Source organism: Propithecus coquereli, unplaced genomic scaffold, assembly GCF_000956105.1.
Source record: "Propithecus coquereli isolate 6110/MARCELLA unplaced genomic scaffold, Pcoq_1.0 Scaffold358, whole genome shotgun sequence".
Classification (NCBI taxonomy): domain Eukaryota; kingdom Metazoa; phylum Chordata; class Mammalia; order Primates; family Indriidae; genus Propithecus; species Propithecus coquereli.
In genome coordinates, this window is record NW_012149263.1 from 1,095,464 (window position 1) to 1,108,340 (window position 12,877).

General features: G+C 58.5%; 1 protein-coding gene across 3 annotated transcripts; it reads left to right on the top strand.

Moving 5' to 3' along the window:
• The first annotated feature begins 6 nt into the window (after window positions 1-6).
• On the top strand, window positions 7-12,111 carry USF2 (upstream transcription factor 2, c-fos interacting). Of its 3 annotated transcripts, none has more exons than XM_012651545.1 (10): window positions 11-77; window positions 333-379; window positions 490-608; window positions 730-849; window positions 1,366-1,516; window positions 1,639-1,726; window positions 2,018-2,076; window positions 11,090-11,184; window positions 11,343-11,471; window positions 11,565-12,111. In XM_012651545.1, the coding sequence occupies exons 1-10, from the start codon at window positions 16-18 to the stop codon at window positions 11,652-11,654; spliced, it is 960 nt and encodes a 319-aa protein (XP_012506999.1). In that variant the 5' UTR covers window positions 11-15; the 3' UTR covers window positions 11,655-12,111. The 3 variants fall into 3 exon arrangements, with proteins under 3 accessions (XP_012507000.1, XP_012506999.1, XP_012506997.1); XM_012651543.1 differs by having other exon boundaries at window positions 14-77; window positions 730-930; XM_012651546.1 differs by lacking the exon at window positions 730-849 and having other exon boundaries at window positions 7-77.
• The last annotated feature ends 766 nt before the right edge of the window (window positions 12,112-12,877 follow it).

Here is a 12,877-nt window from a genome sequence, read left to right on the forward strand (position 1 = left end):
GCCCCCGCCCCCCCCATGGACATGTTGGACCCGGGTCTGGATCCCGCTGCCTCGGCCACCGCTGCTGCCGCCGCCAGGTAAGAGCGCCCGCCGGGCCGTGCCCCGCGTCCCGGTCCCGGACCTTCGGCCTGTAGGCCGGGCCGCCATGATCCCGAGCGGCCGCGGCCCGGCTCAAAATGGAGGCCGCGAGGGCGGGGGACCCGGCGCCCGATGTCCCCGGACCCCGGCCCCGGCGGAGCCCCCGCCTCACACTGGGCCGGGCGGGGGGGGCCTGCACCTGGGCGAGGGGCGGGGGCAGCCCTGAACCCCTCTCCGCCTTGTCCCCTCTGCAGCCACGACAAGGGACCCGAGGCAGAGGAGGGCGTCGAGCTGCAGGAAGGTGAGCGCCCGCGGGGCCCACCGGGGCTGCGACCGCGCCCTAGGAGGGGGCTGGGGGGCGCCCGGGCCGGCGCGACCAATGACTGTCCCCCTGCCCTCCTCCGGCCGCAGGCGGGGACGGCCCTGGGGCGGAGGAGCAGACGGCGGTGGCCATCACCAGCGTCCAGCAGGCGGCGTTTGGCGACCACAACATCCAGTACCAGTTCCGCACAGAGACGAATGGAGGACAGGTGAGCGGCGGGCCAGGCGCCCGGCGGCCGGGGAGGGTCGGCCGGAGGGTCGGGCGGGCGGGTCGGGAGAGGCTAGGACCTGGCCCCAGCGCCGGTCTCGCCGCTCTGCCGCCCCCTGCAGGTGACATACCGCGTAGTCCAGGTGACTGATGGTCAGCTGGACGGCCAGGGCGACACGGCTGGCGCCGTCAGCGTCGTGTCTACCGCTGCCTTCGCGGGGGGGCAGCAGGCTGTGACCCAGGTGGGTGTGGACGGGGCGGCCCAGCGCCCGGGCCCCGCCGCTGCCTCTGTACCCCCAGGTCCCGCAGCGCCCTTCCCGCTGGTAGGTGCCCAGCAACCCTGGGGGGGGGGGGAGGTGGAGAGGGGACACTGGCTCTGCTCCTAGGGAGCCCCAGCGCGTAGGACAGGTGGCGCACAGATGCTGCCTTCAGGCTGTGGGTGTCAAATCCCCATCATGGGCAGTGAGACCTTGCGCAAGAGCTTTTAGAATGGTTTTTTTTTTTTCCTGTAAAATGGGGATGATATCTCTAAGAGGAAAGTTTCTTAGAATTAATAATGGATTGTCTGAACAAGTGGTGGCTGAGTGTCTGCGAAGCTCTAGGGCTATCCGAGACACAGGACAGAATGGCACACACAGAAGGGTCCCACTCCTCCGTTTATTGCAGAAAACGTAGTAAACGTCAGACACAGCCACAAGGAGATGGAAGGGGGGAACAGAGATGGCTAAGGGTGGCCTCCGTGTCCTCCTGCTCCCCAGGCTGTAATCCAAAATCCCTTCAGCAATGGCGGCAGCCCAGCGGCCGAGGCTGTCAGCGGGGAGGCGCGGTTCGCCTATTTCCCAGCGTCCAGTGTGGGAGATACCACGGCTGTGTCCGTACAGACCACAGACCAGAGCTTGCAGGCTGGAGGTAAGTGGAGGAAGAGGCCAGGCTGGAAGACAGGGGAGACAACAGGCTTAGCAGGGAGAGAAGCCCCCCAGCCCGTTCCAACTCTGCCCCTCTTATGGCACTAACCCCCACTCTCCCTGCAGGCCAGTTCTATGTCATGATGACACCCCAGGATGTGCTTCAGCCAGGAACACAGAGGACAATTGCACCCCGGACACACCCCTACTCCCCGTACGTGCAGGAGACTTGGTCCCATGAGCAGGGGCCACTGGGAGGGCCTGGTATTGGGGCCGGAAGAAGGGAGGGTTTCTGGAACAGGAGCTGGACAGTTCAGCACACAGCAGGCGCAGGGTATATTTTTTGGCCTACTTCTCCTTCTTCAGTGCAAATAAAGAAAGTGCCATTTCCTCTTTCCACACATAGATTTATCTTGCAAAGGTAATTTTCAACTCTAACTGCTTAATGAATGCTTGGACTAATAAGCCTGAGATAATATGTGCCCTTTTGTTTCCCCTGTTCTAGAAAAATTGATGGAACCAGAACTCCCCGAGATGAGAGAAGAAGAGCTCAGCACAACGAAGGTAAGGACACGGTGGGGCTCCTGGGCCAGCCCAGGCCACCTGGCTTCACAGGCTCAGCCTGTCGTGGTGTTTGGATAGGGAGGCAGCTCTGGCCCGTTACCGGGCACACTGCAAATGCTCGAGAGGTGTTTGTTGAATGCTGGGAAGGTAGAAACTGAATGGGGAAGGGAGAGGGTGCAGTGTCAGAACAGGCAGGGAGCGTGAGCTGAAATTGGCCTTGTGTTTTAACATACCTGGCTGATGATTTCGAATTAATGACCAACATCTAAAATGGCGGACTTCACATTCCCATGTGCCTTGCCTGCTACCTTGAAAAACTGGGTTGATCTGGCTCACCTGGACCAACCTTCCCACGCGGTAGCCATTGCGTTCATGTCCCTTGGTCCCATGCCTGCCTGGCCTCCAGAAATAGCTCCGGTCTGCCGGGGAGCACATCTGAAGAAGAAACTGCAAGAAGCTGTGCTTCCGGCTGGCTGAGGCCAGAGCATCCTGCCCTGCTCAGAACTCTCACCCAAGGTCAATTTTGGCCTTCAGGGCTGTCCCTTAGACCCCCGGCTTCAGTCGTAGCCACTGTAGTGGGCATAGTGGCGCACAGGTGCCAGGGGAGCATTTGCACCCAAACAACCATCGTTCACCAAATGTTTGCTGATGGCGGAGTGCAGGCTGGGCAGCACGGGCGCCGTGCCAGGTCTGGAGCTGGCTGGGAGTGTCAGGGAGGCTCAGGGGAGGGAGGGCTTGCGTCTGGCTGAATGCTGATGGGGGATGAGGGGAAGCTTCCTCAGGAAAGCATTCTTTGGGAGCATCTGTCGGGGACAAGGCAGTGTGGGTCAGGTCGCTTGAGGGGGTGCTGGTTTGCTTGTGGCTGAGGCTGCATGTGGAGTGCAGCTGGGAGGGTCTAGGCAGGTGTTCATGGGGGGCTTGGGGGTCGCTGGCCTACGCAGCTGTATTCTAAGCAGCTCCCTGAGCTCAGGCATTCGCTCAGCGAGCACTGAGCGTCATTTCCTGTTAGGCCCTGAGACACAGCGATACAGGGGGTGACAGCACAGTCTCGCCCGTTGGTGCGTTCACGGTGGGAGAGACGGAAATTATACGTGGCTACAATGTGACGTCAGAGAGCAGAATAAGTTGCATGAAGGGAAATGCAGCTGGGTGAGGAAAAGGTGAGGCAGCAGTGTGCTCGAAGGCCGCTGCTAGAGGCAGGCAGCGCTGAGCAGAGAGCGAGCTGGAAGGGCCTTAGGAAATGAGCCGGTCGGGAATCGGGAGGCCCAGGCAGAGCCCGGACCAGACTCGGGAGGGAAAAGAGGAAGTCGGTGGGGTGGAAGGGCGGGGGCTGCCAAGGCCAGGTCGCAGAGGGCTTGGAGGGGGCCCCCGGCGTGGATGTCCCTGCCCTGTGGTTGTATTCTGGCGTGATCTGCGTGTGGAGCTGGGCTGGTGAGGGTGGCGGGAAACCGGAGGCGACTGCAGGTGTGGGCAGGAGACAGGCCAATGAGGGGACGGGCACAGGGAGAAGACTCCAAGGCTGAAGAATCAGGGTTTCAAGCTGAGCTCGGTTGCTTGCAGGGAGGGATGAGTCTGAGCTTGGTTTCGGGGGTGTGTTTGAGGGGCCTCCACTGGGCTACCCCGGCAGTCCTGGCTGCACCACTTACCGGCCATATGGCATCAGGCTGGTGGTTAATCTCTGCACCTGGCTCGCCCCTTGTAAAACCGTGTTAACACGCCTGCCCCGAGGATGCAGTGAGTCGAGACGTGAGAGGCTCCCGGCGGTGCGTGGTGTGCCACACGGTAAAACCTCGCGATGCCACCTGGCCACCTTCCCGCCCTACTCTCACTCTCTGCCTCTCTCTAGATTAATCCACTTCCAAACAGTCTTGAGTGAGTCTTTCTCATCCTGGGGAAAGCAGTCTTCTTCGTAAGCTTGCCCTTACCCTCCAGCTGCGTCCTGCAGAGCGTGTGACCCGCCATCTGCCCGTCCTCCCGTAGCCCTGGCGGTCCGGCTCATTTCTGTACCAAAACAGCTCCGCTTAAGGTCACCGTGATGACCTCATTGCCAAATCTACTGGCTTCCTTTCCTGTCTGAGCTCCAAGCATCTGACCCTGCTTATTCCCCTCTTTTCGGGAATGTTCCTTTCTGCGCCACCCTCTCTGATTCTCCTGTGCTCTTGGCTTCTCCGCGCCCCCTCCCCCGCAACCCGTTCCTCAGAGCAAAGCCCCCAAACTTTTCCTGGGACACCTGTCAAGGTCTCCAGGGGTTCACCCAGGAGGTTCTGAATGAGTAGATCAGAGAGAGGCCCAGGCGTCTGTTTCCGCAAGTTCCAGGTGATTCTCCACCTTGGGCGAGTTCGGGAAACTGCTTTGGCTGCTGGTGCTCTAAGGCTGGTCCCGCTTCCGTCTGCCTCAAATGTACAGCACGTGAGGCCCAGGGACGGCTCGTACAAGCTCCAGGTGAGCTGGAGCTCTGTTCCCAGTCGCAGGTGTTCATCGTTTCTCTTTTCTCCGGAAGAGTACGTGACCCACAAAAAGGTGAGAACTGCTTGCAGGCGTCCGCCGATTTCCCCCGCCACCTGGTTGCTGGCCGTGCTCAACACTGCGTTCCTACTCCAGACCCGTGTTTTGAACTGTCCACTCAAAATCCCCATCTCTGGGTGTCCTGGAGACACCTCAGACTCAACTTGTCCACAACAGAACTCGCCGTCTCCCCTCTCCAAAGGCTCCACGCAACATGTCACGTTCCGGAGTAGCAACAGGCACCCCCATCGCAGTTACCCCCACCGGAAACGCACGCCAGAGCCGCTTTCCACGCTGCCCTCTTCTTCCCTGCCCTGCCCACGCCCTGCGGTTCTGTGCACAGTGGATTCAAATCAGCTTCTCTTTCTCCTTTGTCCTTTTCCACCACGTCTTGGTGCCACCGCAGCCCGTCTCGGGGTTGCAAGCTCCAGTGCCTGCCGGGCCTTGAGGGGATACACTGGGTGTGTCAGAAAGGGAGGGAGTCCTGGTGCACTGGGGCACGCGTGTCCTGCCTGCGAGGGCGGCCCTGGCGCAGCACCAGCCTGTTGCTGCCGTGTCACAATTTAGGGCCACTGTTGCCAGAGCCTCTGAGAGGCCAGAAATCCAGATCTTTATTGAAAATCTGATTTTGACTTTTTTTTTTTTTGAGACAGAGTCTCACTGTGTTGCCTGGGCTAGAGTGGCGTGGCGTCAGCCTAGCTCACAGCAACCTCAAACTCCTGGGCTCAAGCAGTCCTCCTGCCTCAGCCTCCCGAGTAGCTGGGACTACAGGCATGCACCACCATGCCCGGCTAATTTTTTCTATATATTTTTAGTTGTCCAATTAATTTCTTTCTATTTTTAGTAGAGATGGGGTCTCGCTCTTGCTCAGGCTGGTTTCGAACTCCTGAGCTCAAACATCCCCGCCTCGGCCTCCCAGAGAGCTAGGATTACAGGCGTGAGCCACCGCGCCCGGCCTGAAAATCTGATTTTTAAATGTCTCATTGAATTGCTTTCTGTGTTTCATTGATTTCCACTCTTGATGTTAGAAATTTGTTTTTTTTTACTTACTTTCGGTTTAATTTGCTGGGTTTTGTTATTTGGGAGTTTTTTCCCCTCTAGTTTTTTAAGGTGATTCTAAACCTTTTTTTTTCTTAACATCAGCCTTCATGGTTGCAAATTTCACTCTGACAGCGCTTTAGCTGCTTCCCATTTGGGTGTTGGGTTCTGTTATTGTTCACTTCAGAGTATTTTCCAATTCTCCTTGTGATTTCTTCTTTGACCCTTGGGTTATTTAGAGGTACATTGCTTAATTTCCAAATATTTGTGAGTTTTCTGGATGTTGCTTTTGTTGCTGATTTTTAATTTAGTTCTGTTGTGGTCAGAAAACACATTCTGTATAGTTTCCGTTCTTTGAAATTTTTTGAGACTCGCCTTACAGCCCCAGATACGGTCCAGCTTGGTGACAGCTCCGCGTGCACTCGATGAGAGCGTGTGTCTGCCCCTGTCAGGTGGAGGGTCCCCCAGTGTCAGTGAGGTCAAGATGGGTGAGCGTTTAGGTTCTCCGACCTGAGTTTTTTGTCTCCTTGTTCTGTCAGTTACTGAGAGAGGAACGTTGACATCTGTCAACTGTATCTGTGGACTCGTCCAGTTCTCCCTTCAGTCCTGACATTTTTTTTCCGAGATGAGATCTCGCTCTGTCACCCAGGCTGGAGAGCAGCGGCATCGTCGTAGCTCATTGCAGCCTCCAACGCCTGGACTCAAGCGATCCTCCCGCCTCAGCCTCCCAGAGTGCTGGGATTCCCGGTGTGCGCCACTGCACCTGGCCCAGTTCTGGCAGATTCCACTTCTCAATTGTGTTTTAAGTGTCGCGTGGGTGTGACCGAAGTGCTTCTGTGGACGGACACACCCTTGGTCTTAACGGGTCTTCCTCCATTTCTAACGGTCTTCCCAAGCCACAGGCCAGACCCCGTCCCCACCTGCTTAGTGACAGGGCCTAGACTCAAGGGCCTGGACCTCTAGAGGGCAGATGAGGTCCAGACCTGTTGGCAGAGCATTACAGGCCTTGACGACCTATTACAACTTGTCCCCAGCCCCACCTGCAATGTGTTTTCATGCCACCATTTCTGGGATCTTGCCATTTGTCTGCCCAATGTCCTCTCTCCCGGGAAGCAGCCCAAGTGTTCCTAAGTCGTTCTCGGAGGATTTATCCCACCCCGACTCCCACGCAGAAACCCCTGCTTTACCGTGACATTCCCCAGGCACTTTGTACAGTCTTCAGTTGTAACACTGGGGCTTTGGTGTCACTGCTCACGTGCACTTCACAGCGGCTCTGGGTGCCGGTGGGGCAGAGCCGGGGAGAAGGTGTACCCGCAGCACGGCGCACGGGCCCCCGGCGGCCGGGCTGTGGGAGGGTGGAGAGAGACCGAGGCGCGGCTGCGCCGAGTTCCCCTGTGAGACGCTGCGAACGGAGCGCACTGCTGAGGAGGTGGCGGGCCTTGCCGCCAGGCTCAGGCTGGACTCTTGGCTCTGTCGGCCACAGAGTTCCCAAAGACGCTGTCTTTGTCGGGAGGGCTCGGGTCACCATGATGGTGACAGGGTGTTGAGCACTCACTGAGCCAGGGCTGGGCCTGGACGACCATTCTTGTCCCAGGCACCATTCTTGTCGTGGTATCAGGGGTTTCAAAGGAAAGAGAAGAGAGCAAAGGAGGAGGAGGGTCCGTGTCGCTGGAGGGTGCTGTCACTCAGGCCAAAGTGGAGGCGCTTGGAGGTGGGGGCCATTGGTCAGCAATAAGAGAAGAAAACCAAGAGACAAGCCGGGGATTGGCCTGGGAGGGCCCACGAGTGTTCCGGGGGGAGGGCAGGGTTGGTCAGGTGTGTTCTCTGGGTGTGACAAGTAGAGGGCGTGCTCTGGCCCCAGCGTCCCATGGCCACCACCTTGCCTTCCTTTCCGCATCCCACGTAGCTCCATCCCTCGCTCCACAAACACCACGGACAGCGTGAGCCATCCTGGGGGTGGGGGCATGTGGGGCAGGAGTCGTGGTAGCTGGGCGTGGTTTTGTGTCCCCACAGCCCGTGCTGTGCTCGGGAGGTAACGCAGGGACCGGACAGCCCTGCCGCGGTCGGCCCCGAACCAGCAGGCCCCCAGTAGGTGTCAGAAGGACGGGCCGTGGGCCCGAGAGAGGCGCACACGCTCTGTGTGGGGGCAGCTGCCACCCGGCTACCGGGGTTTGAGTGAGACTGTGGAGTTCTTGGAACAAAATCACAAATCTGGGTTTTTCATATGAAATCTTCCATTGGTTTGCCACCCCTGGCCTTCAAAGTAGGGTTCATGTTGTTCCTGGGGGACCAATGCCCTGGGAGGCCAGGCCCTGAGAGCCACAGGGCAGCTGCTGCAGGCCTGGGAAAAGGATTTTAGGAATTTCTTTCTATTTTTAGTAGAGATGGTGTCTCGCTCTTGCTCAGGCTGGTTTCGAACTCCTGAGCTCAAACGATCCTTCCACCTCGGCCTCCCAGAGAGCTAGGATTACAGGCGTGAGCCACCGCGCCCGGCCTGAAAATCTGATTTTTAAATGTCTCATTGAATTGCTTTCTGTGTTTCATTGATTTCCACTCTTGATGTTAGAAATTTGTTTTTTTTTACTTACTTTCGGTTTAATTTGCTGGGTTTTGTTATTTGGGAGTTTTTTCCCCTCTAGTTTTTTAAGGTGATTCTAAACCTTTTTTTTTCTTAACATCAGCCTTCATGGTTGCAAATTTCACTCTGACAGCGCTTTAGCTGCTTCCCATTTGGGTGTTGGGTTCTGTTATTGTTCACTTCAGAGTATTTTCCAATTCTCCTTGTGATTTCTTCTTTGACCCTTGGGTTATTTAGAGGTACATTGCTTAATTTCCAAATATTTGTGAGTTTTCTGGATGTTGCTTTTGTTGCTGATTTTTAATTTAGTTCTGTTGTGGTCAGAAAACACATTCTGTATAGTTTCCGTTCTTTGAAATTTTTTGAGACTCGCCTTACAGCCCCAGATACGGTCCAGCTTGGTGACAGCTCCGCGTGCACTCGATGAGAGCGTGTGTCTGCCCCTGTCAGGTGGAGGGTCCCCCAGTGTCAGTGAGGTCAAGATGGGTGAGCGTTTAGGTTCTCCGACCTGAGTTTTTTGTCTCCTTGTTCTGTCAGTTACTGAGAGAGGAACGTTGACATCTGTCAACTGTATCTGTGGACTCGTCCAGTTCTCCCTTCAGTCCTGACATTTTTTTTCCGAGATGAGATCTCGCTCTGTCACCCAGGCTGGAGAGCAGCGGCATCGTCGTAGCTCATTGCAGCCTCCAACGCCTGGACTCAAGCGATCCTCCCGCCTCAGCCTCCCAGAGTGCTGGGATTCCCGGTGTGCGCCACCGCACCTGGCCCAGTTCTGGCAGATTCCACTTCTCAATTGTGTTTTAAGTGTCGCGTGGGTGTGACCGAAGTGCTTCTGTGGACGGACACACCCTTGGTCTTAACGGGTCTTCCTCCATTTCTAACGGTCTTCCCAAGCCACAGGCCAGACCCCGTCCCCACCTGCTTAGTGACAGGGCCTAGACTCAAGGGCCTGGACCTCTAGAGGGCAGATGAGGTCCAGACCTGTTGGCAGAGCATTCCAGGCCTTGACAACCTATTACAGCTTGTCCCCAGCCCCACCTGCAATGTGTTTTCATGCCAGCATTTCTGGGATCTTGCTGTTTGTCTGCCCGATGTCCTCCCTCCCGGGAAGCAGCCCAGGTGTTCCTAAGTCGTTCTCGGAGGATTTATCCCACCCCGACTCCCACGCAGAAACCCCTGCTTTACCGTGACATTCCCCAGGCACTTTGTACAGTCTTCAGTTGTAACACTGGGGCTTTGGTGTCACTGCTCACGTGCACTTCACAGCGGCTCTGGGTGCCGGTGGGGCAGAGCCGGGGAGAAGGTGTACCCGAAGCACGGCGCACGGGCCCCTGGTGGCCGGGCTGTGGGAGGGTGGAGAGAGATACCGAGGCGCGGCTGCGCCGAGTTCCCCTGTGAGACGCTGCGAACGGAGCGCACTGCTGAGGAGGTGGCGGGCCTTGCCGCCAGGCTCAGGCTGGACTCTTGGCTCTGTCGGCCACAGAGTTCCCAAAGACACTGTCTTTGTCCGGGCTCCGGTCACCATGATGGTGACAGGGTGTTGAGCACTCACTGAGCCAGGGCTGGGCCTGGACAACCATTCTTATTCCAGGCACCATTCTTGTCGCGGTATCGGGGGTTTCAAAGGAAAGAGAAGAGAGCAAAGGAGGAGGAGGGTCCGTGTCGCTGGAGGGTGCTGTCACTCAGGCCAAAGTGGAGGCGCTTGGAGGTGGGGGCCATTGGTCAGCAATAAGAGAAGAAAACCAAGAGACAAGCCGGGGATTGGCCTGGGAGGGCCCACGAGTGTTCCGGGGGGAGGGCAGGGTTGGTCAGGTGTGTTCTCTGGGTGTGACAAGTAGAGGGCGTGCTCTGGCCCCAGCGTGCCATGGCCACCACCTTGCCTTCCTTTCCGCATCCCACGTAGCTCCATCCCTCGCTCCACAAACACCACGGACAGCGTGAGCTGTCCTGGCAGGGGGTGGGGGCATGTGGGCAGGAGTTGGGGTAGCTGGGCGTGGTTTTGTGTCCCCACAGCCCGTGCTGTGCTCGGGAGGTAACGCAGGGCCCGGACAGCCCTGCCGCGGTCGACCCCGAACCAGCAGGCCCCCGGCAGGTGTCAGAAGGACGGGCCGTGGGCCCGAGAGAGGCGCACACGCTCTGTGCGGGGGCAGCTGCCACCCGGCTACCGGGGTTTGAGTGAGACTGTGGCGTTCTTGGAACAAAATCACAAATCTGGGTTTTTCATATGAAATCTTCCATTGGTTTGCCACCCCTGGCCTTCAAAGTAGGGTTCATGTTGTTCCTGGGGGACCAATGCCCCGGGAGGCCAGGCCCCGAGAGCCACAGGGCAGCTGCTGCAGGCCTAGGAAAAAGATTTTAGGCAGGGGTGAGACGTGGTCAGACTTCGGTGTTAGAGATGAGGAGAGAAACAAAATCAGGGGCCCAGGCTGTCGAGGAGACTGGAGAATTGAATCGGGGGTGACGGGAGCTGGTGTGGGGCTCTGGCCCTCTCCTGCCCCCCAGGAATATGTGCCTGCTGTGGCCAGAACTCTGTTTTTCAAAAGATGCCAATTTTGACGAGAAATTTCCTGATTTTTAAATGTCGACTCAAATTTTGAAAAATATGCTGGGCAGGCCAACAAAACACACTGGAAGTGCCTGGCTTTTCATTCCTGCCTGAAGGTGCGTGGCGCCTGAGAGTCAGGGTGTCTTTGTTCCTCGCGAGGGGCTGGCGTGGAGCCTGGCTGCCTGGGTTCTAGTCCTGGCCCCGGCTTGCCGGTGCCGTGATGGGACGGGGCTTGCACCGTGCCTCAGTGTCCTCGGGTCCAGGCATCTACCCCGCGAGGGACGCCGCTGGGGCACGCGCAGGAAGTGCCGTACGCGTAGCCGCCGTTGTGGCTGTTATTCCCGCAGTGGAGCGGAGGCGGAGGGACAAGATCAACAACTGGATCGTCCAACTCTCAAAAATCATTCCAGATTGTAACGCGGACAACAGCAAGACAGGAGCGGTGAGTGTCCCTGGCCCCGTGGCCAGGCAGCCACCTGACCTCAATGGCTGCAGTGGGCCAGGTCCCCCAGCCCCTTCCAGAAAGTCTGGCCCGGGAGTTGTCCTCCCGGGGTGGGCCCCTGGGCCGAGCGCTCTCACGAGTGGCCCCCGCACCCGCAGAGTAAAGGCGGCATCCTGTCGAAGGCCTGCGATTACATCCGGGAGCTTCGCCAGACCAACCAGCGCATGCAGGAGACCTTCAAGGAGGCCGAGCGGCTGCAGATGGACAATGAGCTCCTGAGGCAGCAGGTGGGTGCCGGGGCTGGAGCTGGGTGGAGCGCCCAGGAGCTCCAGATGTGGGGAGCCAGCCCCGGGCTCCCTTGTCCCCGTTGTGTCTGCCAGATCGAGGAGCTGAAGAACGAGAACGCCCTGCTTCGAGCCCAGCTGCAGCAGCACAACCTGGAGATGGTGGGCGAGAGCACCCGGCAGTGACGCCCGCCCCGCCGCGCAGCCGCTGCCCGCGCCGGCCTCTGCCACCCCTTCCCCAGCCCTTAGCACAGAGAGGGACACACGCCCCTCCCCCAGCTGCGATTTTTTATAGTAGATTTTTAACAAAAACGGGGAGAAATAAGGCATTTCTGTGGATACATTGCCCACCACCCTCAACTTGGAAACAGTGTCCTCCCTCCCCATCCGTCTGTCTTCTCCCTTCTCCCGCCCTCACTAAGCCCCGGCACGTCTGGTTTTCTCACCTGGAGGCGCGAGAGGAGGACAGGCCCTGCCACGTGTGCCGCCTCCTTGGTCTCTAGAGGTGCTGAGACAGGGTGCTTGCGGGAAGGAGGGGAGCCTGTGGGCGCCACCCCGGGGCCTGAGCCTAAGCAGGGAGGCCATGCCCCACCCCACCTCCTGTTTCTGGATCCCTGCTCCCCTTTGGGGGTATGTGTGTATGTGTGTGTGTGTGCGTGTGTGCGCGTGTGTGTGTGTTTTAATTTTCTTTATGGAAAAATGGACAAAAAAATAGAGAGAGAGGTATTTAACTGCAATAAACTGGCCCCATGTGGCCCCCGCCTTGTCTGATGGTGTGTCTGTCCGTGTTGGGAGTGGGGAGGCAGCCCGGGGTCTGCAGAGCCCCATGATGACAGTCCCAGGCGACCCGCACCCCCTGATGCCCACTGGTTGGTTGGGTGGATGGAGGAATTAAGGAATGAATGTCCTCTTTGAGGCTCCAGGTGTGTGTGTGAGGGTGGGGGGGCCTAGGGCCGAGGGCATGTCCCATGGTGGAGGAGAGGCTGGGGTCTCCTATGTCAGCAGTTCCTGAAAACCCGACTGGCTCCTGGCCCTGCACCTCTGGGCTGAAGCCCTCCCCTCTGCACCAGCCAATGGTGGGGCCTGGCCTTGAGCCCCCCCCACCCCCAGGGAGGGCAGATGGCCAGGAAGCCAAGCTTGGCCCGTCAGCCTGTCGCCTTGCGCCGTGGCTCTGGCGCCGGTGCTGTGACCCCTGCCCCTGGCTGATGATGAAACCTGGCCTGAGCCGAGATGCAGCGACGCCTGGCAGGGCTGGGGGCTGCTGCCCGTCTCCCCCGGGTGGGCACGCAGCTACTCACCTGACACTTGGTCCTGCAGCCCCGTTCAGGCCCACCCGCTCCCAGGAGCTGGGCCTGCCCACCGGTCACCTTGCTGAGCCCTCCACCCTGCCCCCAGGCCACGTGCCCCCG

Coding starts and splice junctions, on each gene's coding strand:
- USF2 (XM_012651543.1), top strand. CDS start 16: ATGGACATGTTGGACCCGGGTCTGGATCCCGCTGCCTCGGCCACCGCT. Junction 78..332: donor ACCGCTGCTGCCGCCGCCAG/GTAAGAGCGCCC, acceptor TCCCCTCTGCAG/CCACGACAAGGGACCCGAGG. Junction 380..489: donor GGGCGTCGAGCTGCAGGAAG/GTGAGCGCCCGC, acceptor CTCCGGCCGCAG/GCGGGGACGGCCCTGGGGCG.